Below are 25,412 nucleotides of genomic sequence, written 5' to 3' on the forward strand. Positions count from 1 at the left end.
TCCCACTGCTGCAGTGGGGGAAGGACAGCTCTGTGTGGGAAAGAATTCTCCCTCCAGACAGCATTTGGCACAGGGGTCTGCAAAGCTCTGCTCATTTGCAGTATTATTTTTGAAACACTAACCTGTAAGTGTTCTGCATTTACTGAAGAAATAGGCTGGATGGATTAATTCAAACAATCAAACTAATACAGCAAAATATAATTTCTGACATGTAAATTGCAGGGATTCGTTTTTAGGGTAAGTTTTCTGTAACTTAAAAGAATGTGGAGTTGTATTTACTGAAAGTTGCAACGTGTAAGGAAATGAAAAATCAGAGAGATCAACTGTAAATGTCATTAGTATTGTGAGGGAACAAGAAATAAATAAAAACCCAGACATCAGAAAATAAATTGGAGCACTATGTAAGGTTGACACACGGGCTCCTTGCAGTGCTGCAGAGATGGGGTGAGCACAAAATGGAAGGATGTCACTGTAGGGCATGGAACAACACAGACTCACTGCTCTTCCCAAGGTAAAAAAAGGACATTTAATTTTCTGACTCCGACATTTACAGATTTCCAAAAGTACCAGTGGATTGGAGGGTGACAGTGCCACCTCTGCAATGACACTGGACAAACCAACAGTCCACCAAGTTTCTCCTCCTCCATAAAAGAATACAAAACAATAAGTTATTTACAGGAAGTGTGTGAGAAAGTTCGTTACAAGAATGTAAACATCAGAAGGCTTAGAAAATCTTAGAAAATCAGGGTGCCCAAAGGGTTTGCCTGTGGTCAGCACCACCTGTCTCAGGTGGCACAAGCTCCACTCTCTGGCCCAAGAGCTGCTCCAAGAGCCCTGGCCCTGTGGTTTGGGGAGCAACCACAGAAGGGCAAAACAAAACAGCTCTGTTGACTCACCTGAGGTGATGAATAAAGAGGTTTGGCTTGGAAAGCTGCAAGGAAACTCCTGCTTGAGTGCCCTCACAAATCACACTCAGCAGGTCTGACCAATACAGCAGGTATTTACAACAGCTTGCCTCACACCAGAAAAAATTCAATGGATTTTAGTGTACTGAGAGTACTTTCAGTTGTCCACTTTGCTTTTGGCTCTAATTAGTGTCCTTTTCAAATATATTGTTGTTATTTGTTTAAAAAAGGGTAAAACACTTTTTTCATACTCCCTCAATATGCCACATGATACCTTTGCATTTAAGGTACAGAAAAATCAGCTTTAAGTCATTTTAGGATCAGTAATATATAAACACCCTTGATGTAGGTAAATTCTATAAGAAAAAAAAATTGTGCAATTTATGAGAAGATTTTTTAATCCAAAGGAAAAGACTCTGAACAAGTGAATAGCTATGAACTTTTCAGATTTCCTCAACACCTTCAATATTTGAATGCACTTGGTCCAGCCCTTCTCTGTCCTCAGGATGTCCATGTCAGCAGAATTAAAACGATGGCACATTTGACACCCAACAAAATCATCTGCTTCTTTGTTAGGTTGTTTTTCTTTTTCCCCACTTATATTTCCCCTCCCTTTCTTCTCTAAACAAAGTATGGCAACAATTTGCTAGCCCTGCAGTGTTTTGCCCTCCTGAACCCTGGCAATGACCCAGAGGATTTGCTCTCTGCTGCTAATCACAAGTCTGGCTGTGGCCATTTCCCATGACATAGCTGAAATTCTCCACAAGTGGCCCTCTCAGCCTCACCACCCAGACCAGACTGAAACCATTTCAACCATTTTCAGCCTCCTGGCTGCCATTCCCTGGCCACCATTCCCTGGAGCCATTCCCTGGCCACCTCTGGGCTTCCAGACCTGCCCACCAGCAGCAGTAGCAGGTGCTCTTATCTGACACACACTCTAAAAGGAAACCAAACTTAAATGTGAGAAATACACCCTGCACGTAGTGAAATGGCATTTTTAAATATTTATCTCAAGCTCATAAACTCAAGGCCTGTTTCTGTTCCAGCCTGGCTGCTGTTCCATCACACATTCTCTTCAATGGTTCATAAAAATGGCTCCAATTTATTTTATTCCTTTCTATTAATATCAGGAACCATTTTGTCAGGAGCCATAACTCAATTTCTGATCTGTGTCCCTCTATTATGCCACAAAAATTGGGCATTGTAAGTGTTGAAGAAAATTGCAACAAAATTACTGAGACCACTCGCTCAGATTTCACCATTTCAAGTTCATTGTGTTTAACCAAAAAATTCCATCACTTTTCAAGGCAAGGCACAGCTGAACCCTTTGTGTCCCTTCCCTATACCAAGAGACTATTTAATCACTGATTTACAACTGCTGAAAAAACATCACTACTTCAGGAACAGGAACGATCACAATGCAGTCTTTTTAGAATTTACTTATTCTGTAATGGCTTCAGACAGTTCAAGTAGTGTCTGATTTTCCCAATATTCCCATTAAAACCCAAACCCAGCCATTTTTAAATCTACAAAAGCTTTCATTCAAAAATTCCCAAGTATCTCAAGAGCTGGCTATTTATATAATATACCAATAATACAACAAGCTGAAGGTAAAGAGCAGCATTACTGCAACACTTTTATGGAATATATAATAGCATGCACATTGGTAATTATTTGGGCTGCTGCATTACATGCTGTTTTTATTAAGCACTGCATTTCCTTGAAAAACAGTCCCAATGTCCACACTAAGAAATGGTTTCCAAGAGCAACTCAGCAGCAGCACAACAAATGCAAGAGCAGGGATGGAAAAAAGTACCCACCAAGAGGGTGAGTGAAATGTACGTGCATGTGGAACAACCAGCACACAAAGATGCTTGGCTACCTACAATAAAATAAATCACCAGCTCTTAACAGCAGTGCTGTCTAACAGTAAACTAACCCCCACAAAGTTACTTAATTCAGAATGCCACCCAATCCTCAAGAATCCAAGCTGTTTAAATAATACACTTAATTCAACAACTGAAAATCCAATCAGGACACCAAGTCTTGCCCACCACATTCCACAATTCCTTGCCCTTATCAGGTAATTTTTTTGCCTTATTATGTAGTAATTAATATTTTCTAACAGGACTTGACAAAAAAATCAGTTCACATACTCAGCTTATGGTCACTGGACCAATGTTCTTCCATGCAGGATTTTTATTCCCTAACACAGTTGGAAATGCTGAGCAGAACAATGTCAGATTGCCAGGAGAAGGACTCTGCACACACCTGAGCGAGTTCAGTGCAAAGAGACACAACCAGAACCACCAGGAATGCAGAATTTAAGCCCCAGCTGCTTTCCTGACTCTCTGTAACTTGGTATATATAATAAACTTGGTATATATATATATATATATCCATATATCTGTGGTCCATAGAACATGGACTCTGCTGTGCAAAGGCAACAACACAGGACAGAGCTGTATTTTTATTTTTTTTTAATCATCTGATTTTAGGTTTTTTTGGTTGGGTGGGGTTTGTTTCAACAGTCAGCAGAAGTTCAAAAGGACTGCATTTCTTCCCAGGGGTTTCTAATGATGGCCTCTGCTGCCAGTCCTGATTTCAGGCACTCCAGCAATGTGGGCTTGCAGAGCTGCAGGGGATGGGCAGGCCTGGCCCAGCCCAGGGATAACTCACCCTGACCACTGCAGGGTCAGGATCTGGATCAGGAATCCTCACCCAGCTCCTGTGGCCTTGACTTAGCCTGAAAAAACCCAAAGTGCCACAGCAGAACACAACAACTGCCACAAATCCTCCTCCAGGCTGGCAGATGCCAGTTCTGGCGCCTCTCTCAGTACATGGATCACTCTTCTGTCCTCTAGTATTTTTACAAGTGAAATAAATACTACCAAGTTTTTCCCACCTACACAAAATTCTGCAAAAAAGAGCCGTAAGTCCCATAAAAATCTCTAAATGTGTTTTAGCAAGGGATGATAGTTGACAATAAGCAAAAAACCCCACATTATCCATCCTTTCATTCAAATACTCAGGTGCCTTGGGGTAATTCAAAGGAATAAGAGCACTGCACATCATCTGTAATTTCTACATTTTCTCTTAGGAATTATAAAGTGCATAACCCTATGAAATGCTAATCAGAAATGTGCTAGTCTCAATAAAGCATCATCATTACATGGTAAAGAGTGGGATGTATGGACTCAAGAGAAGTTATTGTGTAAAGCATGTACTCAATTATTTGCAACCCCTTCAGAATGACAAAGTAGAGAATAATTTAACAATTAAGCAATTAAAGATAATTATGCTAACTGGAATTATTAAAGATTCAGGGCTACGAGGTGATGTCTGTCTTTAGTCTGTGAAAATATAAAATGCGGAACCACTAAATAATATTATATGGTTCTAATCAACTAATAAACTGAATTTGTCTTTTATTACAAAAATAAAATTAAATCAGAAAAGCATTTTAAAGATCTCATTTTTTCTTCACAAATAAATCCTCCTGGAATTGAAGTACTTGTCTCATCCACATATTTAACAGTTACTTCACATATTACCTGTCCCTGGCATGGCAGTCTCCACAGCATAAATCATTTCTTTGGCCAACTAGCCAAGAACTCCAAACTAATTAATCTGCATAACACAAATGTGAGATTTTGGAATTTTTGTTTTAATATTTCGTATACAGATGGCAGCCAGAAAAACTCACAAAAAATGCTTTTGGGGGGGAAAAAACTCACTACTTGAAAAAACCCTTTTGATTTACACATTTAAGTAACAGTTTGCAATGCAGTAATTTAATTAAACAAGTCAAGTTGAGCCTTCCTGAAGACACTTTTAAGAAGTCCTTCCCTTCAGTGTCAGAGGGAAGTACCTCCAGCATTATCATGCAAGAAATGGTGTTGTGTTTCCTTAGCTGGAGCTTCACCACAAGTTGCAAAATCATGAAATGATTGGTTGGGCCCATTTGAATCTTCACACCCAAACCCCATTTGTGACATGGCCATAGTGCTGCAGCGCTTAAAACATGCCTGAAATTCAGCATAACCCAGTGGACATTCAGACATCATTTGCTTTTAACCACTTTTTTAAAAGTAGTTGGGATTTTTCTGTAATTTAAATAGATTGCTGATGTTGTAGTAACATTACCTTAGAGACTGTTTGGAAATAAATTTGAAAATTAAATCAAGATCATCAGATTAAGATGAGAAAGAGAACCAACCTTTTCTTGTAGCTGCAACCTGAAACTAAGTTAATAACATTTAAATTCAAAAGCTGTGTTCTCAGATAATGGGAGGTTGAGCCCAAGGTGCCCTTCTGTCAGATTTGACCACTGGATGTGAACACAGAGCAGCCAGTCCTGAAATCCCTCCTCCTGTAGGAAACCTGGATCCTCCATCCATGCCAAGTCCACTTTAAACAGGATCTTGGGAAGGAAAACCCCAAGAACAGGATTTCCACTATCCTCCCTTTTTCCTTTTTATCCCGTTTTCAAACAGAAACTCTTTGCCTGTGTTACACAATGACCACAGCACAGCCACTCTGGTTTTACAGGCTGGTTCTAAGCAAAGCAGAAACCAGACACATTCACAAAAGGGATAAAGAGAATAAGTTCCTCCCACAATAAGATGCAAGAAGATAAAATGCAAAAACACTGAGCAGCAAGGCACATCCTGCCTCTGGAAAGGACACCAAGTCTGCATTAAAAGTGGATTCAAACAGCACAATTTAGGGTGGGACACAGCTAAAAATTACTTTCCTCAGCAGCAGTTCATCAATTCTGGCTCCTGATGACTTTCCAGGGTTGTGGGGGTTGAAAAGCAACATCTCATACTCTAACATCCTGATGATGAGCACAGCCTTGCACCTCTTATACACAGGCTCTTCCAGCACCCACAAAATCCTGTCTACTACTACATTTCATCTTTCATTCTGAATAGAAGAAGAACAAAAAAAGAAAAAACTCCACTCCAGTGTCTGGTATCCCATCCACAGTACCTGCCAAACCTTGAACCAGCTAAAAGCTTCCAAGCCCTTGCATTATATACTGCAAATAACATATTTAACCACAAAATACCTCAGTTTGTAGGGGACCTCTGTGGTCATAGGTTCAACTTCCCACTCAGAACACAGCCAGTTAAATGCTGATGAGGTTAATGTGCTCCATTCTTTCTTATATTGTATTGTATATATATTCTATTTCTGGCAAGACAACCTGAAAAATCTCCTTCTACAGGAGAAAGAAACAAATGGGTTGGCTACCACAATGCTAAATATGAAAACCTTAAAAAGCAGGCACATTAGTGGGGAAAAGAACTCCTGAAACCCAGTGACTGCTGATCCAAGACAAGCCACTGACTATTTCTACAACTAATCCCCCCAACCTGTGCAGATGAAGTCAGTTGTAGAAAATTACTTAAATAAAAACTTAAATGAAGTACCTAAGCACTGCATAATTTAAAAAGTGCAGTTTGAAGTTACACAGAAGCATTGTCACTGGCCATTCAGCACAGCAGCATCCCCAGCAGCCCCCTGAATATTCACTGGGAGCTGCCAGAGCTTGTTTCTTGATGAATATTGGACATTTTCATACATAGAAATTGCTTCCCCTCAGTTTTTAACTGTGTTAATCTTTCAGGTCACCGTACATAAGGGAGAGGCCAGAGAGCAGCTCACTCTGGAATTCTTCCTGCCAGTCTGACTCTCAAACACTGGGGCACACACACAGAAATGCCTTAGAAACCCTCTGCTAACTGAGCTCCCTCCTCATCTTCAGGGCAAGGCTACAGAGCCAAGCCAGAGTGACAAATCCTCACTTTTCCATATTCCATGGCATGCTGAATGTGCCCTAAAGGAAGAGGGGAATCCTTTTCCCCTTTTCATTTCATTCTTCAGAAAGCACTGACCCTCTCCAGTGAATTTAGAGAGGTGAAAAAAACAGACTGGTAATAAAGAAGTCTCAACTTTTAAAGGTATATCATTTACACTTTCCATAGAGCTGTATTTATTTACAAACCTTAAGTACAAAGTGAAAAACAGTCTAGCTGCTATTTTTGCCAAGTTTGACACCCGACACATGGCCTGTTGTAAGCCACAGCTATCCACAGGCCAGCCCAGCAACTGGCCCTTTGTTCATGTGCTTATTTAAACACAATGAAATGGCTTTACCTCATTAAAGAGGAGCTGGAATAAGCTCCAGCTGCATGAGAGTGAGGTGGTCCTCATTTTTAAAAACCAGCAATGCCATTTGGGAAAAATAGAGTAACAAGCAGTGAAGAAAAATAATTCCCTTCAAGCAATTGAAATGCCAGTTTTGAAGATAAAATAGTGCAAAACCCGAGGCCAGTAAAAAGAAACATTGTTTTCCTTTGAAGTTCACCACCAACTGGGGCAAGTGGCATGTTGCATTCAACAGGCTTATGGGAAATTTGTTTTCTGTCCTGTCAGGAAAAAATACCATGGTCCCTCTGGAGCCTGTAATTACTGATGCATGTAAATTACACTTTATCAAAATACTCCACAAATGTTGCCTTGGAAGTCCAAAGTGAGCAGCCCACCTGGGCAGTGTCTGCTCCTGTCAGAGGCAGGGACACTCTGGATCCCAGCTGAGCATTTCCCATCCCATGGCAAGCACCAGAACGGCCTCACTGAGACCCCTGGCCCACACTGGGATCGTGTGCCATCGTGTCCTCCCCACAAACCCAGCAAAGGACACAGATTTAGGGTTTTACTGCAGCCAGCCCAGGGGCAGGCAGTCCCAGGGTGGTGTTTGCAGTGCAGCCCTTCCTACAGCAGGAGCCAAGGAAGGGAAGGTGTTTAAGAGAAAAACCTCCTGCAGACAGCAAGTTCTGGGATCAAATAACACCAAGGCACTGCAAAGGCTGCCACTTCTGCAGGAAATGTCCCAGTAACAAACCCAGCACAAAATACCATCAGCTCTGCTCCCAGTGAGGGGCTCTAAGGTATGGGGTTAATCAAGGAGTTACTGGGAGAAAGTAGAGCAGGGTAGTACAAACTCAAGGTGAAAAAAGCAAAAATTCCATCCAGTGCCTTTGAAGATACAGTCACTTTGTGCATATGCTTGTTGTAGAGAAATCAGTTTGGGGCTCAGGGACTGTCCCAGGGCACTCAGCCCTCTTCAGGCCCAGAAAGGACAGTGGGGCAGGCCTGACTGATTTTTCGTTTTTCATCTGATTCTGATGATTATCAGAACTTGCAGGCAGGTCTGTTCCTGTGGCTGTGTGGTAGGACACAGGATTATTCTCTCAACAAAAGAAACTAACTGTACAAGCATAATATTTGGTTTCATATCGGATGCTTTTCTTGTCAGCGTTTTTCCCCTCACAGTTCACTGAGCACTGATGTTGTACCATGCATGGAAACCATTCAAAACATTAAACTTAACATTCCTTCATAGATCAATAGGAATGGACTAAATTCATATCAGCTGTTTCCTGAAGAAAACATTTCATAGATGTCTTTAGCAACACTCCATCAGGGAGTTTAACAGAGCAAAGCAAAAGGCAGGTACTTAATTTCAAATATGCTTCAGTCAATTTTCTCACTAGTATTTGCATTTTCATTGTAGAAAATCTCAACATTCAACAATGGCAATTATGGAATATTTGAATAATCTCACTAAGTTCCAAAGTATTATATAAGGGAAACATTAAAAATCAGCTCATGGACTTTGTATAACACATGGTGCTGTGACCTTTTGTTTCCAGTGTGTTACACTGAGTGAAAAAAGAAAAGCAGTTCAAAGGCCCACCTTGTACAACATCCTTGCCTTAGCCATGAGAGCAAGGTGATGATAAACCACCCCTGCCAATTTACTCTCATAGCACTGTAACATTTAATGACTTGCACGGGTTATTTTAATTTTGTTTCATGAATATTTTCTGCCCTTGTAAGTTTTACAGTGCAGTCTGCTCTGGGGACGTGGAGCTGTGTCAGGCTCCAGATCAAATCCCCTGGTTCAGCTCCTGACCCTTCAGCCAGGCACACACACGCCCCAGGCTACAATCCCACAGCTCTCCCAACTGCAGGGACTGGAATCAAAATGAAATCCTGCAGCATTTATGACTGTATTTCAAAAGCAAACCCAGTGCATTTAAAAGTAATAGCAGCTTTCATTTTCAGGACCTTTAAGTGTCTGAAATACTTTAAACAGGCATGGCCTGTTACCCCTGTGAAACACATGGAAAAGCTCCAGAAAGCCTCACTTCAGCTTCCCGTTGTACACACTGCAGATTTCAAGAAGAAAACCAAATGATAATTAAAACAAGGAAGTATTTGGCCTTGCATCATTTTACCCACCAAACCCTTCACTCATGGGGCACTCCGACTGGGCAATAAATCTCTGTAGGTAAATCAGGGTTCTGCTGCCATGGAACAACCAGGAGAACTGAAGCCAGAAAACTGCTGATGGGAAATGGCCTTTTCTTTTTAAAGACACTGATGAAAATCAAGATTTCCCATGCAGCACTTGTAATTTAACACTCATTAGTATCTCTGCACCAGTGATCATGCCCCCTACTTCCACCATCCACACACACTAAAAGAAATTCTCATTATCTGCAACATATTTCCAAACTATTTGAAAGGACTTTTCCAAGAGGATGAATGTAAACTCCTCTTTGGCCCCAGGATGACAGTCTATTATGGAAAGCAGCAGAAATATTTACATTATCATTATGATATTTTTCCTGTTGCGTAGATGAGATGTCTGCACTTCAGGTCATCAGTTCAATCTGTTCCTACATTTGCTTTGTGTGAGGGAACTGCCTCAGTGTGAAAATAATGCCAAATGCATTCTAATCTCTGTTCACCAGAAGGAAAAGACAATCATATTCACTCTGCATTGTCTCCTAGTTGCAGTAATGACAATTTACAAGTGAATTTCCCACTGCTCATTCTAACCATGGACCAGCCTCCAGCAGCTCTGAACACTCAGGAAAACACTTTTCAGCTTTTTCAGAGCACAGCCAAAGGGGAAGGGCAAAAAAAAAAAATAAAATTCACATAACAACTAATTGATTCAAAGGAAGTTTTCAAACAAGAAAAGCAATATCCATACAGCAATATGGATATTGTACTTACTGAGTGCAAGTACACTGTGATGTGCTGACATTTGCTGAGTAGCTCTAATGGCAAGGCCAAAAAAAGCCACATTAACAAAGCAAATGCAGTAAATCTGAGCCTGACAAACTCAGAGCTGCTCAGACTACCAGGGTTATCCAGTTTCCGGAAAAGAAACTGCCTATAAACCATCAGGTCAGAGTCCCCCAGTAACAACATACCTGTGATACAACCTCATTTATCTCCAGCTGCAAACCCACAGCCACTCAATCCTCTGTCAGGCTCAAAAGCAGCCCCTGAGTGCCACAGGGAAATCCACCCTGCAGGGGCCACCAACCCTGCCACCACCAGAAATCAACCCCAGGAACCAGAACCCAGCACTGCAGGCAGCTACAGAACTTGGACTGCTGCTCACAGAAACAAAAAAAAAAAAGCCAAAATTCTGAAGACTAATGTAAAGCAGCAAGCCAATAATGCCCACCCACAAGTGCTGTGTTTTGAGACATAACAGCTCAGTCATGTGGAAGCCCTGGTAACCAGAAGCTGTCACAGTTTTTCCCCCATTTAAACTCCTCACTCTGAAGACAGAAGCTGGAGGCAGTTAATAAGGACACATTTCAGAGCTGGCAGAGCACACAGAGCCACCCCCAGAACCTTCATCGTGTGCAGCTCTCCAGGGGCTGATTGACCATGGAGCCCCCATCCAGCTGCCCTTGCTGGGACTCATGCAAACCACAGCAGATTCTGCAGAAGTTCAGAAAAGCCTGATTTTGCTAAGCACCTCCAGGATCTTCTCAAAAAGAATGAACTCTGATGGGAATTGATGTCTAAATGTGAGCACACACTGAATCTTTCAGTATTCCTCGTTTGATACTAAGAATAAGGCAAATTTTAAGAAGCATCAGAAACTACTTACAAGGGCTCTGTTGATGCAAAATCATGGACTGGACTTAGTGAGCTCACAGGGCTGCTCTTGGTGTGAGCATTTTGCAGTTCAGGATTGCTTTGAGCAGCTTACAGTACATTAACAGTATTTTTAATGTTCTATCTCCAAGCCATGTGATTTGAAACTTGAATATATCTGAGAGTGCTTTAAAAACCCCAGCATTCAGGAAAATGGACACCCCGCAGCATGGCCAAGGCTACCAAATAATTATCAAATAATTAAATAGAAAATTGATCCCACTAATTTGGAACCTCCTGATTTCTTGGGTTGAATATCAATGAAAAATGTCACCTTTCAAAATTTATTCTCATAGCACTGTAACATTTAATGCAAAGGAAATAATAGCAAAGGAAAAAACATTGGAAATGCAAGGCAGTAGTTACCCAGCTAACAGAGTAAAACAACTTCTTTCCAAAGCAGACTTATGCTTAATCTGCATGTGTGGCATTTCTTCTGGAAATGTATAATCCTTTGCCACAAACTCCCTTAAATAGCTTTGTAATAAGATGACCTGATCACAAAGTTGGCAATAGGAGCCTCCCTGGAAGGGAGACGCCACTAAAACCCAGCAGTAATTTTCACAAAAACACCCTTTCCTCCCCAGTGGTGCCTGTTTCCCTTAAGAGGGGAAACAAGACATCTGCACACTATCATTTCAAAGAATCAATTTCACACAGGGGAAGAAAAGCAGCACTGAGGAGGAAGCCTTCTGGCTTTCCAAAATGTTTTCCCTTGTTTTCTACTCTCAAAATAATAATAAGTTTAAAATATTTTATCTTTTTAATTATTTTTCTGCACTAATTTAGACAGAAGATCCTTAGATCTTCAAAGAAAATTGGTGTGCACTTATATTAAAAGCAAAAAGGTTAAATACATTATTTACAAGCAGAGACCAAAAGGAGATGTACAATGACTTCAGCTTGATAAATGGTGTAAATGTAATCCAGCTATCTGCAGCACAAGCCCCTGACCTAATGCACATCTTCCCCAAGCCAGAAATGCACCCCAGAGACCAGCAAACACTTACTGTAATTATTTACTGTCTTCTGAAAAGAGCTGCTGTGATCTATACACAGTAAAACTACAATTATTGGATGTGGATGGAACCACAAAAACACCCTGTTACAAACCCATGCTCTTTGTCATGGCAACACCCTAACTCAAACTCCTGCAACAATTGAATTGTCAGGATCCTGCTTTAATGGGAAATGATCATGGAGCAATCTGGGAGAGCTTTCTTGCTAGAAAGAGAACAAACAGAGGAATAAAGAGGACACTAAGAAAATGAATGATCTGGTTGCTTTTCCGAGCACAGCTTCTAATGACACCCACAAGATGAAAGAGGCTGAGCCTGAGCAGGAGCTGTGGTTTGGTGCTCTGAGCTCCCTGAGGATGGGGCTGCACAGGAGGGGTCACAGTGACACCTGGCAGGGCACTCCCAGCAGCAAACCCTGGCAAAATCCCAGCCATGTGCAACAAGCCTCTGCTACAATAAACATCTGAAAGCAAACACTGGGAAAATGTGACACACACTGCACTCATCCAGCCAGGCAGGAGGCACAGACTCACCTGGGCACTGCAGCACAGCAGAGTCCCTCAGGGAAGGGGACAACACCTCCATATTTATATCATATTTACAGCTTCTTAACTGGAGCACTGACTACACAGATCCAGCTGCTCCTACCAGGAATCATCCAAGGAAAGTACTTGCCCAAAATCAAATACACACACACTGCACACATGCTGATACCATAAGGAAGTGACCAAGTCAAGGAAAGAGATGGCAAATAGCAATTTCTGAAAATAAAACACTGCCCTGCTGTGATTTCACTGTCAGTGAAGTTAATATCCCTGAGTCAGGTGTGCTTTGCCTGGGACAGACACTGGTCAGGCATCTCTCCCTGCTCTCATCTCACCCCTCAAGCCTCTCATGTTGTTTTCTCTCCCTGCCCAGTTGAGAGGAGCAGTGACAGAGCAGCTTTGGGTGTCCTGCCAGGGTCAGCCCAGCACACAGCCTCAGCCATTCTGGGATTCTGCTCAAACTGAACATTGCCTCTTTTTAGGCTACTCACTGAATTTGTGTTGTGTGCTGCAACACAACTCATTGTTTTATCCATCTATCAATCAACTTTCAAAATATTCCACTAGACAAGAAATAAGCATCCCACTGATCCAGCTCTGACAAATCTCACAGTGCTGCAAATACTTTCACCATGTTAACAGCAAGAAATTCATTACTGAATGGCTGCTCCTGACACTGAGAGAAAATGCCATTTGATTAAAACAAATAACTTGTCTATGATGTTTCCATGCTACTTAAGCCTACTTTAGAAATAACTGTAAATGAAGATGATAAACATTGGGACATGATGAGTAGAAAATTTAAACACAAAGGTATTGGGCATGCTCTGCCATGGACCCAAAATGTCCCAGTTCAGGATCACAGGGCTCTGCTCCCAAACTAAAACATTCTTTTTGGAATAAAATCTAGATTCTGATAGTACTCAAAAAGTAAAAAAAAATCATTTCAGAGTCTAATGGATGCTTCCATTATCCTGCTATTTTGGTGTCAGATTTCAGGATCTAAATTTCCAGAGCCTGGTTTGCCCAGTCAAGAGACAAGTAAGGCAGTTCATTAAAAGTAAATAGACCCAACAAATGGTCCATGGCTATAAATTTGGTAGAGGCATTAATTCTCACTGCAAGACTTGAGTTTAGAGCCCTTCTAAGAGGTTTTTTTTCACACACACAACGGAGCTTTACCATGACTACTTAGCAGCTAGCCTGAGGTATAGAGGCTTCAACAATGAAAGAAATATATTCTTACATGACAGGGAGTTTGTGGGAAAATGAGCTTGTTTCCCCCTTTTGTTTTCAAAGATAATTAAGTATCTTATGGACCCCTAGAATACTTGTTTTTAGTGAAAAGCAGATGCACTACAATCATTTTATACACCAGCTTTGCACACAAAGGAAACAGGATTCCAGCAGGCACAAATCTTTGCTTACAACCATTGTGGATAAATTTCACAAGTTGTTTTGGATATAAGAAAATAATTGACTTAGAATCAAAACCTAGTTTCATAGCTGTTAAATTACATGTTTCATTTTATTATACTTTTTCTGTTCATTTCATCACCTGTATTAAAAATACCTGTTCCTTTATGGATAGATATTAGCAGGTATCTGAAACTATTTAAAAAAATTATCTTTCATGCTTTTATTTCTCAATTCATTAAAAATGTCTTTTCCTTGATTCAGTTTTCTCATTAAAAGTGCCTGCATTTTGAATTATTAGGTAATTATCCCAGATAAAACAGTTGAGAAGCTTTAAAACCGAGGCAGTGAAGGCAACAGAGCAATGAGAAACATTTCCACTAGAGAATCCAATCAAGGGCTCATTCACCATCCAACTTAAACTTAAAACCCTTATCTAAACCAAAGCAAACAAAATCCATGAGTCTCAAAGCCACTCTTTCTAGAAGAAAAGGCTCAAAGCCTTATGAGAAACTCACTTTGTGGGACGCCTCACATTCCATTTTAGGTTTATTTCACTATATATATTCCTGCTGGTAATATCAACCAGATGTGACAACGAAGCCCAACCAGCCCTGTAAAAGATTCAAGGATATCCTGAAGCTCAGAATTTAGGAGAGGCTTGGAGAAAAAAAGCCAAAGGTACCTGGAGTTGAAGTGAGGGCTGAGGTTATAATCTGAGAACTATTCTGAATTCCATTTCAGTAGCTATCAGGAAGGGGATTGCAGGGGGAATGCACTGTGCATGACCTGGTGACACTCACAGGGACATCAGGGACAGCAGCAGTGCTGTCCCAAGCCATGTGCAGCACGAGAGCTCCCAGGTTTGTCCTGCAGCTTCTCAAGCACATCATCAACATGAAACCAGGTCCTCCATTGTGACTGCCAGCACCAGCAGGGCTGAAGAGATTCTGCTGATACCAACCGACAGAAACAAAGCTGGCTCCTCCAGCAAAGCCCCAGGTTTCAGCCTGGCTGGTAGAACACACAGAAAATCCTCTCAGTTGCTTTTTCAGCCTTTAACTACTCCTGAAACATTAACAGGTCTTCCCTGAAACGCCCCAGCACACAAAATTCCTGCATATTTAAGCAGCTCAGTCACTCCATCTCCACCAAATTTTAGCCATGATAATAAATATGCTCAATTTTCACACTCTCACCAAAGTTAGAATGTCATCTTTCTATTTAGCTTTATCTTAGAAAAAAGTCTTGCTCCTACCTTCATTAACAAAGCCATGGACTGTTACATTCACTGCCTGCCTGCTGGAGAGGGCAGCTTCAGAATCACAGAATTCATCTCTATTTCCTCCATGGACAAGACTAGGAGCTCTTCAGTCCAATGAATAAACCCAAATCTTACAATTTGGACATACTGCACTGAAATATTTAGTTCTTGGAAATTTTGTCTTGTTTGAGCTGTAGCAAGCTTACACAATTAAAATACTCGAGTTTTGGACTTTGTATTTTATGAGGATTATAATTATTAAGAAGAAAATAATAGAGTAATGTCAGAGTAACTCAGAGTCAAGAGCTGGAAAATATAGCAGCAGAAGTACTATAGCTATACCATGGAAAATTAAAATTAAGACCAGCCTTATCTACACTTTTTAATGTTCATTTAAATTCACTGCTCGTAAATTCCACAGAATCTACCTCACCCCTGCATCAGCCTGTCTTATAGATTTTTGTTTCACTGCTTTTATGCCCTTTCATCACTTTCTCAGCTCTGCTTTCTTCTGGAGAGGCTGGGTGAGAGCAGCTGCAGGGAGGAATGCAGCACCACTGCCCCTGCACTCAGGAGCTGAGAGCAGAGGGGCACTGCTGCATTCAGACAAGGCAGAAGCAAGAAACAACAGCTCTGAATCTGCCAGCAGTGGGACCAAGACAGCAACAGGAAACAATAGAGAGCAACCATATATATATATGCATGGGTGTATTTTTATAAATTCTGGTAGGAAGCAAATTTTTCATTCTTCTCCCATGACGGAAAAACACGCAACCAAACTACCCTTGGAACTGTACCAGTTCACTTGAGCTAAGATTTATTTGCTTATAATACACACTGTATTTATATAACACTTGTATCTTCAAAAGAAAAAGCAAGTTTCTTCTGACAAACAGAGTTAAAGTGATCTATCTAATGCACTGCTCAACAGTAAGCAAGACTGAAAGGATGTCAGTGAATAAAGACAAATGTTCCAACAGCACCCGTTGGGAGGCATTACAGAGCACAGCTTTCAGATTAATCACTCCATTCTACGGAACTTTATTACAATCTTTATATTCTAAAAGCAAAATTATTGCCCTTGCTGTTAAGGGCTATAATGTATCATGATTACATGACCTACTGAAAAACACACTCTGAGGTACTGAACAGCCTCAGCTACTTGGGCTGCAGTTCTTTCTGCCAGGACAGATGCACACAAGTTATCAACACACAACATTCCACTGAAACCACAAATTACCAGGGAGCTCCTCTCCTGACATCCAGGTACAATGAGACCACTCACAGAGCAATTTTCAACATGTTAAACTGGAATTTGTAGAGATCCAGGTAAACTCTGTAAAAGCTTTTCTCTGGAAAGCATCATCTTATCCTTAGACAACCAGCCCACATAAAGCAACTCTTGTAACAAATAAATACAACTGGCACCTTCCAGAGACCAGATTAAGGTATCTGCAACTATGTCCCAGCTCACACTTTGTACTCAAGTGGAGTTTCAAGATGTAAAATTTCAAAACCATGCAAAGAACATTAGGAAATGCAACCAAATTGTTCACCTCAAGCAGATCCATTCAGCAGACACATCCTAGTGAATTCAAAAGCCATGACAAAGCTTGCAAAACAAGTCCAACCAAGATTTTTCCAAGCAGATTTTAAGGCTAAAACACATCTATAGCTTATATTTTTTAATTTTTTTTTTTTACATCTGCAGAATAATGGCAGTGACTTGTACAGTTTTTCATGAGCAAGTTTGGGCAACACCAGAAGTTCATTAGAGAATTTCTCCAAAATGTCAATATCACTTGTAGCACAGCACTTTTCAGGTTGCCCGTTTTAAACACAAACCAAGATCCTACTTCTTTAAAGTCATCTGATTCCAAAATTAATCTGCACTATCACCATGTGGTTTGTATTTCCATGGGAAGAAAAATTTACTGTCTAAATGGTTTGGTTGCACATTGATGAATTAAAACAATTATAAAAACCCCACATGAATGGAGAACTTTTTCAGCCACCCTGTAATAACTTCACAATTTCACAAACCAAATCTTTGGAGCTGATTTTCCATAAACAAGTCAAGCATTAAAAGATCAGTTTTACCAAATTTCAAAAAGCCAGTGTGGATCATGAGTTTAACTTTGGCAGGATCCAGAAAATTAATTCAAACAGTTTTTGAAGACTCCCTTGAAAAGGCAGGTGACTGTTTTTTGATAGTAACTTCACAGGCACCTGCTCATCCATTTTATTTTTATGCACTCATCCAGTTATTGTTCTACCACCACCCTCTCCCTCCTCCCAAAACAAATAATGCCAAGTTCATGATATCCTTCTCTTGCTGTTGACATGGGCCTTGATGCCATCTAAACATTTTATAACACAGTTTTTATATTTCAAATTTAAAAAATATTTACTTTTCCATAATTTCTCCTCTTCCTGCCTGACAAGGCACCAGCCATAACTTTGCTGGTCTATCTGGCAAAGCCTTGGCTCACTTGGAAAGATACTAAAGATTTCCAAACTAAAGATTTTATAGCCACCTCCATTATTTTAAAATAAGTATAAGCACTTGTTTTTAAAATGAAATAAGTATATTCACTTTGTGGACATCTAGTCTGAACCAGATATGTGAACCTGACACTTTCCATGGTTTCTGTAGCTCTACAGAGAGGGTTCAAAATAAGTCACCTTGACGTCATCCTGGTGAATAGATGAGGAACACAAAAATCCTGTGGTTTCTCTTCCCTCTGATATTTGTGCTCTACCAAATTACAACTACACACAAGCACACATAACACATCCCCTAAAAAACCCTTACTAAGTGGCAGTTTAATATCACAGAAATTAAACCTCTCGCCGCAGTCAAAACACAAACATGTGAATCTGCACAATGAGGAACAGAAAATAGAAACGCACCACAGAAAAGTAAATCAGGTTATACTTACAGCCTAGTTAGCTTCTGTGTGTTCTGGAAAAGCAGCTCTGGAAGAACTTGCAATTTATTCTTGTTCAGACGCCTAAACAGTTATAATCAGAATAAAAAAAAATAGATTAGATTATCTTCCAATTGAAGAAATTTATTCTATTGTGCATAAATATATGAAGCTCCCATTGCATCAAACCTCTTTCTATGAATTTGCCATTGGATGCCTTGTGCATTTTATTCATACTGGAGCCAAACTGTGTCACTTGTAGAGCACCTGCCCACATGCACGAGGTGGGGAGCCAAGGACAGGCACCACAAAGTTTTAATATGGATGAGTACAAAACCATAACTTTTAAATTCTCCTCTAAATGCCTACTGAGAATCATACACTCTGCTTCAGGAACAGCTACTGGCAGGAATCTGGATTTTCATTCTTCAAAAAATGTGGCACAGTACATTCAGTAACTTGACCAACCAAGATTATTCCCAGATTAGCTATTATTTCTGTAGTATACATAATTGCTTTTTGAAAAGAATTTTCTTGAAACTTCACTTGGAAAACCTGAGCACTGTTGTAGAAAATATGAACATATGGGTAACCAGATGACTACATGGTGATTTGAAATAGAATATTAATCCTGAAGATTCTTCCAGGAACATTTTAGAGAACAGATTAGTGTGTATACATTAGTCCCTTTTACTCACTCACTATACAAGTTTTTACTCTGGTGACAACTTGCCAGTTTTTAGCAAACAACCATTCCAAGATATTCCAGCCCTGTAACTATAAAAAGCATGTGCCTCCTCTCCATAAAATGTGTGACAGCCCTGCAAAATCTGCAAGCACTTCTGCTTGTAAGACACAATCCTGTTCTTCAGTTCTTTTTCAATGAAAACACTCACCTGCTCCCACAGTCCTAATGAATGCTATTTGCATAAGGAGTTGACCTGAGCTAATTACAAACAACCCCACTGCGTAAAGGGGAAGCTGAGCTGCTCTCTAAATTCATATATGAGCTTTGTGCCCCCTTTGTTCCCAATCCTTCCAGGTTAACTTTGACAGCAGATCTATTTCTGCTGAAGTTTTGATCTCCAAAGACTCCTGGAACTGTTATAAACCCACTGCTGCTTAGCAGCCCATATCTGCTTTCCACTTCTCTTGCATGCTGAGTAATTTCACTATCAGAATTCAAGAATTTTTGGAATTGAAAGGCCTTCCTGAGATCAAACTAACGTTGTGGGGTTTCATATGGCAGAGTTTTCACATGGCCACCATATGAACGTGTCTTGTGAGACAAAGGGGTGATGGAGGAGAGGGGAATTTCAACTTCTCTTTCTGACACCTAGAACAGATCAAAGGCTGCATCTGCAGGCTCACAGAGCCTGAGCACTGTGCATTACACACACCACATGAGAACCAGTGTTTGTACCTGCTGCAGTTACATCCTGCAGCTTCTACCAACTACTCAGTGACATTTTTGAGATAAATGGACATAACAGCAAATAAACTTTTATAGAATATGAGAGATGCTAGTTTTGCATCTGAGAAAATACATGGAAGATTTGAAACTGGATTCCCTTACATGACATTTCACTATTTCATACCTAAGTAAACAATCTTAGTTAATTCAAGGTTGATGGCAATGTGCTACTTAGCCCTCATCAGAGTCACTGCTTTGGTTAATCATGTTTATGTTTTAGAATAACAGGATGAAATATTAAAAAAAAAACTTATTCAGGGCTTAGCACTCCTTATCCCTCCTCCTTCACCAAGGCCACCACTAGTCATTGAGACACACTGAACAAAATCAACATATTTATCATCCAAAATGTGAGAGTGCCAGTGAAACACATCTCTTACACACAGTGTCAAATGCTTATTCCTGAGTCTGATTATCATTGCAGATCTCACAATGTACACATAATTATGCACTGTCAACCCAAAGTCATCTGACTCATCTCAAAGCAACATCCCAGGAATAAGTTTTAAGGTTATTCTTTTCTCTACTTGCAAGATTTCACAAATGCTGAGTTTATGCTTATTGTTCTAAGCCAAAGAAGCTAATCAAAATCAGATTAAATCTCTAGAGCAGGAGGTTTCACACCAACAAGCACACACGAAAATAAATGTAGTAACAAGAAATTGTATTTCCAGGTTAGCAAATGTTTCACTGAGAATTGAACCATTTACAACTTCCAGCGACACAAACAACCCAGAGGGGGAAAAGAGCCTAACATCAAGGGTTCTTCTCTAATTTACTATCAAATTAATCCAGAAGATTGAACATCTTATGTTATTTCCTATTATTTATATGGGCCAACACTCTCCTAACTGTGATAGCAAAAGGATCAAGTTCTCAGCTGCCCTTTTTAACTCTCCTAAACATTTTAATATCTCAACCTGAAGTTCCCTCCATACTTTCTTTCAAACATTGTGAAGTAACATCCATGCAAGGACCCTTGCAGAGCTTACACTGTGAGCTGCTATTCATGAGCACTAAACATTTTGTATGGGTCTAAATGTACTTAATATTTTTAATATGATATTGTAATAAATGAAATGCTTTTTAGACTGCAGCAGAAAGGAAACTGAACTTGTATATCAAGGCCAAGAACTCAATGATATTCTGCTTTAACTTACGTAAACTGGATTTTCAAACTCCCCCAGCACTGCTGGTCAGTGCTCCTGCACAGATTCCATCCTCCAGAAGCTTCAGGTGAGCTTTATTTCTGCCACAAACCAGAGTTTGCAGCTCTCTAATAAAAGGTTATGTTACTAATTGATAATGAAGCAAATTAATGTAACACCAAGTAACACCAAACACTTGAAGACAAGTGTCTATCCCTGTCTTGTTTCAAACTACAGGACTCTCCAAACCTTCCACCACTTCCTAAGATTTATTTCAAGTTTAAACTTCCTCCAAAAGTCATTTCATTCATAGTTTGATTCTCAGGGGAGCTGTGGGAATGAACAGGGAGTTGTTTCTGTTGAACATCACCTACTGCATTATAACTTCTACTGCAATACCTACTGAAATATAAGACTAGATCACCTCATAGAAACTTAGACATACTTGATGTAGGATACATTTAACATGCTCCTATTTATTATGTGCCAGAAAGCCACCAATAGCCTAGGAAAAAATCCCAATTACACCTCTTATTTCTCCTCCTGGGCTTGGGAGAAAGGCCATCAAGAAAGTCCTCAATACAGAAGTATCAAAGTACCAGACAGGATGTTTTTAAATTCCAAAGAAAGAGACAGAGACATGTTTAAAGATTATTTAATGCAAAGACCAAATGTTCTGAATGGCCATTTGTAAGCACTGTTTCCTCTGGTTTGACAAAGAGGTGCCAAACACGGATGAAATGCAGAGGAAGGTTCCTAACACATCATTTGACAAGGACTGGGGTTTATCCTCACCTCTCAGTATCAGTTCTAGGACAGAGAGGGAAAATTCCAGTGCAAGGTGGAGCAAACCTTGGGAATGCCAGCACAGGGATGGAGCTGTGCCCCAGCAGAGGTGCCAAGCACACCTGGGCACACTGAGGGTCTGTAGGGCTGCAGCCCCTCTCCAAACCCAGTGATCCTCAGAGAGGAACAGAAATGCCCCTGCAATCACCACCCCATTACTGCATGAATCTAAATCCTGCCCAGTTTTAATTACAGCACTACTTTTGTGTCACAGACATGTTTTATGAAAAATCCTTTCCTTAGGATTGTTCCTCCTGAGAAGCTGAGAGGCCTCAGGAATAAAATGTAACCAATGGTTATCTGCTGCTGTGGGATGCAACAGGTGCATCTGGGATTGGGCTCATGTGGTTGTTTCTAATTAATGGCCAATCACAGTCAGCTGGCTCAGACTCTCTGAGACACAAGCCTTTGTTATTCATTCTTTCTTTTTCTATTCTTAGCCAGCCTTCTGATGAAATCCTTTCTTCTATTCTTTTAGTATAGTTTTAATATAATATATATCATAAAATAATAAATCAAGCCTTCTGAAACATGGAGTCAGATCCTCATCTCTTCCCTCATCCTAAAACCCCTGTAAACACCATCTGATCACACTTTTGATTTTGTAACAAGTATCTTGGAAATGGTGAAGCCATAGAACAGTGAAATAAAAACAGCCTGCAAAAAGTTCATAAACAAAATGAGCCAGAATTTTGTAAAATGATTCTGTGGATGTTGTTCCTGGGACTGTGCTTTATTAACAAATAGAGATATTCCTGATTTTAAATTAGTGACTTAAAATAGAAACAACATCAGGTCATACCTGGGAAATGAATTTAAATCCAAGCCAGTTTTGCAGCTGTAACTGCCTACATCAGGGAAGAATGTTGGATCAGCTTTGTGAATCTGAACAGTAAACTACAATTAAAAAAATATTATCAAACTAAATTCCTGGGACTGTTCAGACTAGGAATGCCACCTGGGATACAGCACAAAAAGAAACCCTTGGAACTGAGCTCCCTGGGCTCCTCAGGCTGGGAGCACAGAGCCCTGCAGGCAGGACCATCCACAGCAGCCAGGCATACCCAGGGCAGGGAGGAACCTGGGGCACAGAGCCAGCAAGGATCTGCTCCATATTATGTGACCTGGGACTGCTGGATGGGAAAGCAGCTGCTCAGCCTCCAGTGTATCCCAAACTGGATGCTTGACAGCTCATAAGACCTGCAAAGTATTCGGGGAATTTGGAGCACTGGGCAGGATGATGCATAATCATGGAGTGCCTCGAACAGATTGGCTCCAGTGCTGGATCAGAGGCAGCCCTGGATGTGCACAGCATGGAGCCCAGACTAATAAACCTCCTGGAAGCTGAAGAACTGTGCAGAGAGGCTCTCCAGGAGTCATATCAGCTCTGGCAATACCTGTATTGAGTCAAATTTATTAACTCTGATTAGACACATGCTGGCTGTGCAGTCAACAATCCCCACACGCTGCAGCTCCCTCAATCTTCCAGGCTCCTTTAACCACTGCTGGGCACAGGAAATAGAACTTGAATAGAACTTGGCATGTTCTGTTTTGTTAGTCTGCTCCTCAGGACCCCAAAAGTGACCCAACAGAGCTGACCAGGCACCAAAAGTGCACACCAAGTCCTCGATGGGCAAGCCAAGGGTCCCCAGGAGCCATCCATCCTCTCCATGGAGCCCATCCATCCATCCTCTCCATGGAGCCATCCATCCCCTCCATGGAGCCCATCCATCCCCTCCATGGAGCCCATCCATCCATCCATCCCCTCCATGGAGCCCATCCATCCATCCCCTCCATGGAGCCCATCCATCCATCCATGGAGCCCATCCATCCATCCTCTCCATGGAGCCCATCCATCCATCCCCTCCATGGAGCCATCCATCCCCTCCATGGAGCCATCCATCCCCTCCATGGAGCCCATCCATCCATCCATCACCTCCATGGAGCCCATCCATCCATCCCCTCCATGGAGCCCATCCATCCATCCATCCTCTCCATGGAGCCCATCCATCCCCTCCATGGAGCCATCCATCCCCTCCATGGAGCCCAGCCATCCATCCCCTCCATGGAGCCATCCATCCCCTCCATGGAGCCATCCATCCATCCATGGAGCCCATCCATCCCCTCCATGGAGCCATCCATCCCCCTCCATGGAGCCCATCCATCCATCCCCTCCATGGAGCCCATCCATCCTCTCCATGGAGTCCATCCATCCCCTCCATGGAGCCCATCCATCCATCCCCTCCATGGAGCCCATCCATCCATCCATCCCCTCCATGGAGCCATCCATCCATCCATCCCCTCCATGGAGCCCATCCATCCATCCCCTCCATGGAGCCCATCCATCCATCCATCCCCTCCATGGAGCCCATCCATCCATCCATCCCCTCCATGGAGCCCATCCATCCATCCATCCCCTCCATGGAGCCCATCCATCCCCTCCATGGAGCCCATCCATCCATCCATCCATCCCCTCCATGGAGCCCATCCATCCATCCATCCCCTCCATGGAGCCCATCCATCCATCCCCTCCATGGAGCCCATCCATCCATCCCCTCCATGGAGCCCATCCATCCATCTCCTCCATGGAGCCCATCCATCCCCTCCATGGAGCCCATCCATCCATCCATCCCCTCCATGGAGCCCATCCATCCATCCCCTCCATGGAGCCATCCATCCATCCATCCCCTCCATGGAGCCCATCCATCCATCCATCCCCTCCATGGAGCCATCCATCCATCCTCTCCATGGAGCCATCCATCCATCCATCCCCTCCATGGAGCCCATCCATCCCCTCCATGGAGCCCATCCATCCATCCCCTCCATGGAGCCCATCCATCCATCCCCTCCATGGAGCCCATCCATCCCCTCCATGGAGCCCATCCATCCATCCCCTCCATGGAGCCCATCCATCCTCTCCATGGAGCCCACCACAGCAGGACTCTGCTCTCTCACAGGGCTCAGAGCCACCCTGGTTCTGCTGGAACACATTTAGGGAGCTGTAAAGGATAAAAGCTAAAAGCCCATACTTCTGTCTGCAGGAATTCGGTGCAAAAGTCAAATATTGCTACTTCTGAAATTATTATGTATCACTGGCACATTCTGAATAATGGCTGCTTACTAATTCTTAACAATGGATGTTGATTTCTCACATAAAATTAGTACATAAATGTCTGTACTTCACAGCTTTATCCCGTTACAAACTGCAGTTTCTTTCTTTGTAACTCAAATGACCTAAAATGCAGACTTATAGAATCTGTGACCTTTCTAAGTCCATCCATACAATGCTGCCCTCTGGTTTCTTCTGTTTTATTTAGAGCAGCCCCACACAGCATCAAACACTGTTCCAACACTTCCTCTCACCTCCCCAAACCGTTTTGCTCACATATATAAACAAGTGCCAGGTTCTCCCCTGCTGCCCACCTGGGGGTTCCTGTGTCCTGAAGGCAAAGGGGGAGAGGGAAACAACCTCGGTGTCAATCACAGAATATCAAGGGCCCTTAAAAAAACAATGGAGAAGTTATTAACTGTGAAATTCCCGCCTTCCTGGCTCCAACCAGGCTAATCATATTCCTTCCTCTGTCTGAAGCTGGGATAGGAGAGAAACTTAACTATTAAGATTCCCTTGATTATTAAAAACACAGAGTGAAAAACAACCATTGAAGCCTGGAAAGAAACAATGCTACCAGACTGGAGGAAGACTGAAGATGTTTATCAGAATCGTTCTCTGAAACAAATGGAGCAAAAGACCTACACTTTTTAATATTAATTCTATTTTTGCTTTATTCCTTTTCTTCTGGATAACTTTTGGGTGAGTAAAAAAC

At 41.6% G+C, this 25,412-nt stretch overlaps 1 protein-coding gene across 3 annotated transcripts in view; it reads right to left on the reverse strand.

Moving 5' to 3' along the window:
• SLIT3 (slit guidance ligand 3) overlaps positions 1-25,412 on the reverse strand; it is a 494,867-nt gene that overhangs the window by 430,100 nt on the left and 39,355 nt on the right. For all 3 annotated transcript variants that reach the window (XM_077186384.1, XM_054642751.2, XM_077186385.1), the window contains one exon: positions 18,133-18,204. In XM_077186384.1, the coding sequence (XP_077042499.1) occupies positions 18,133-18,204 (72 nt within the window). The remainder of the gene's footprint in view (positions 1-18,132; positions 18,205-25,412) is intronic.

The sequence above is a fragment of the Agelaius phoeniceus genome, chromosome 15, assembly GCF_051311805.1.
Source record: "Agelaius phoeniceus isolate bAgePho1 chromosome 15, bAgePho1.hap1, whole genome shotgun sequence".
NCBI classification, from domain to species: Eukaryota; Metazoa; Chordata; class Aves; order Passeriformes; family Icteridae; genus Agelaius; species Agelaius phoeniceus.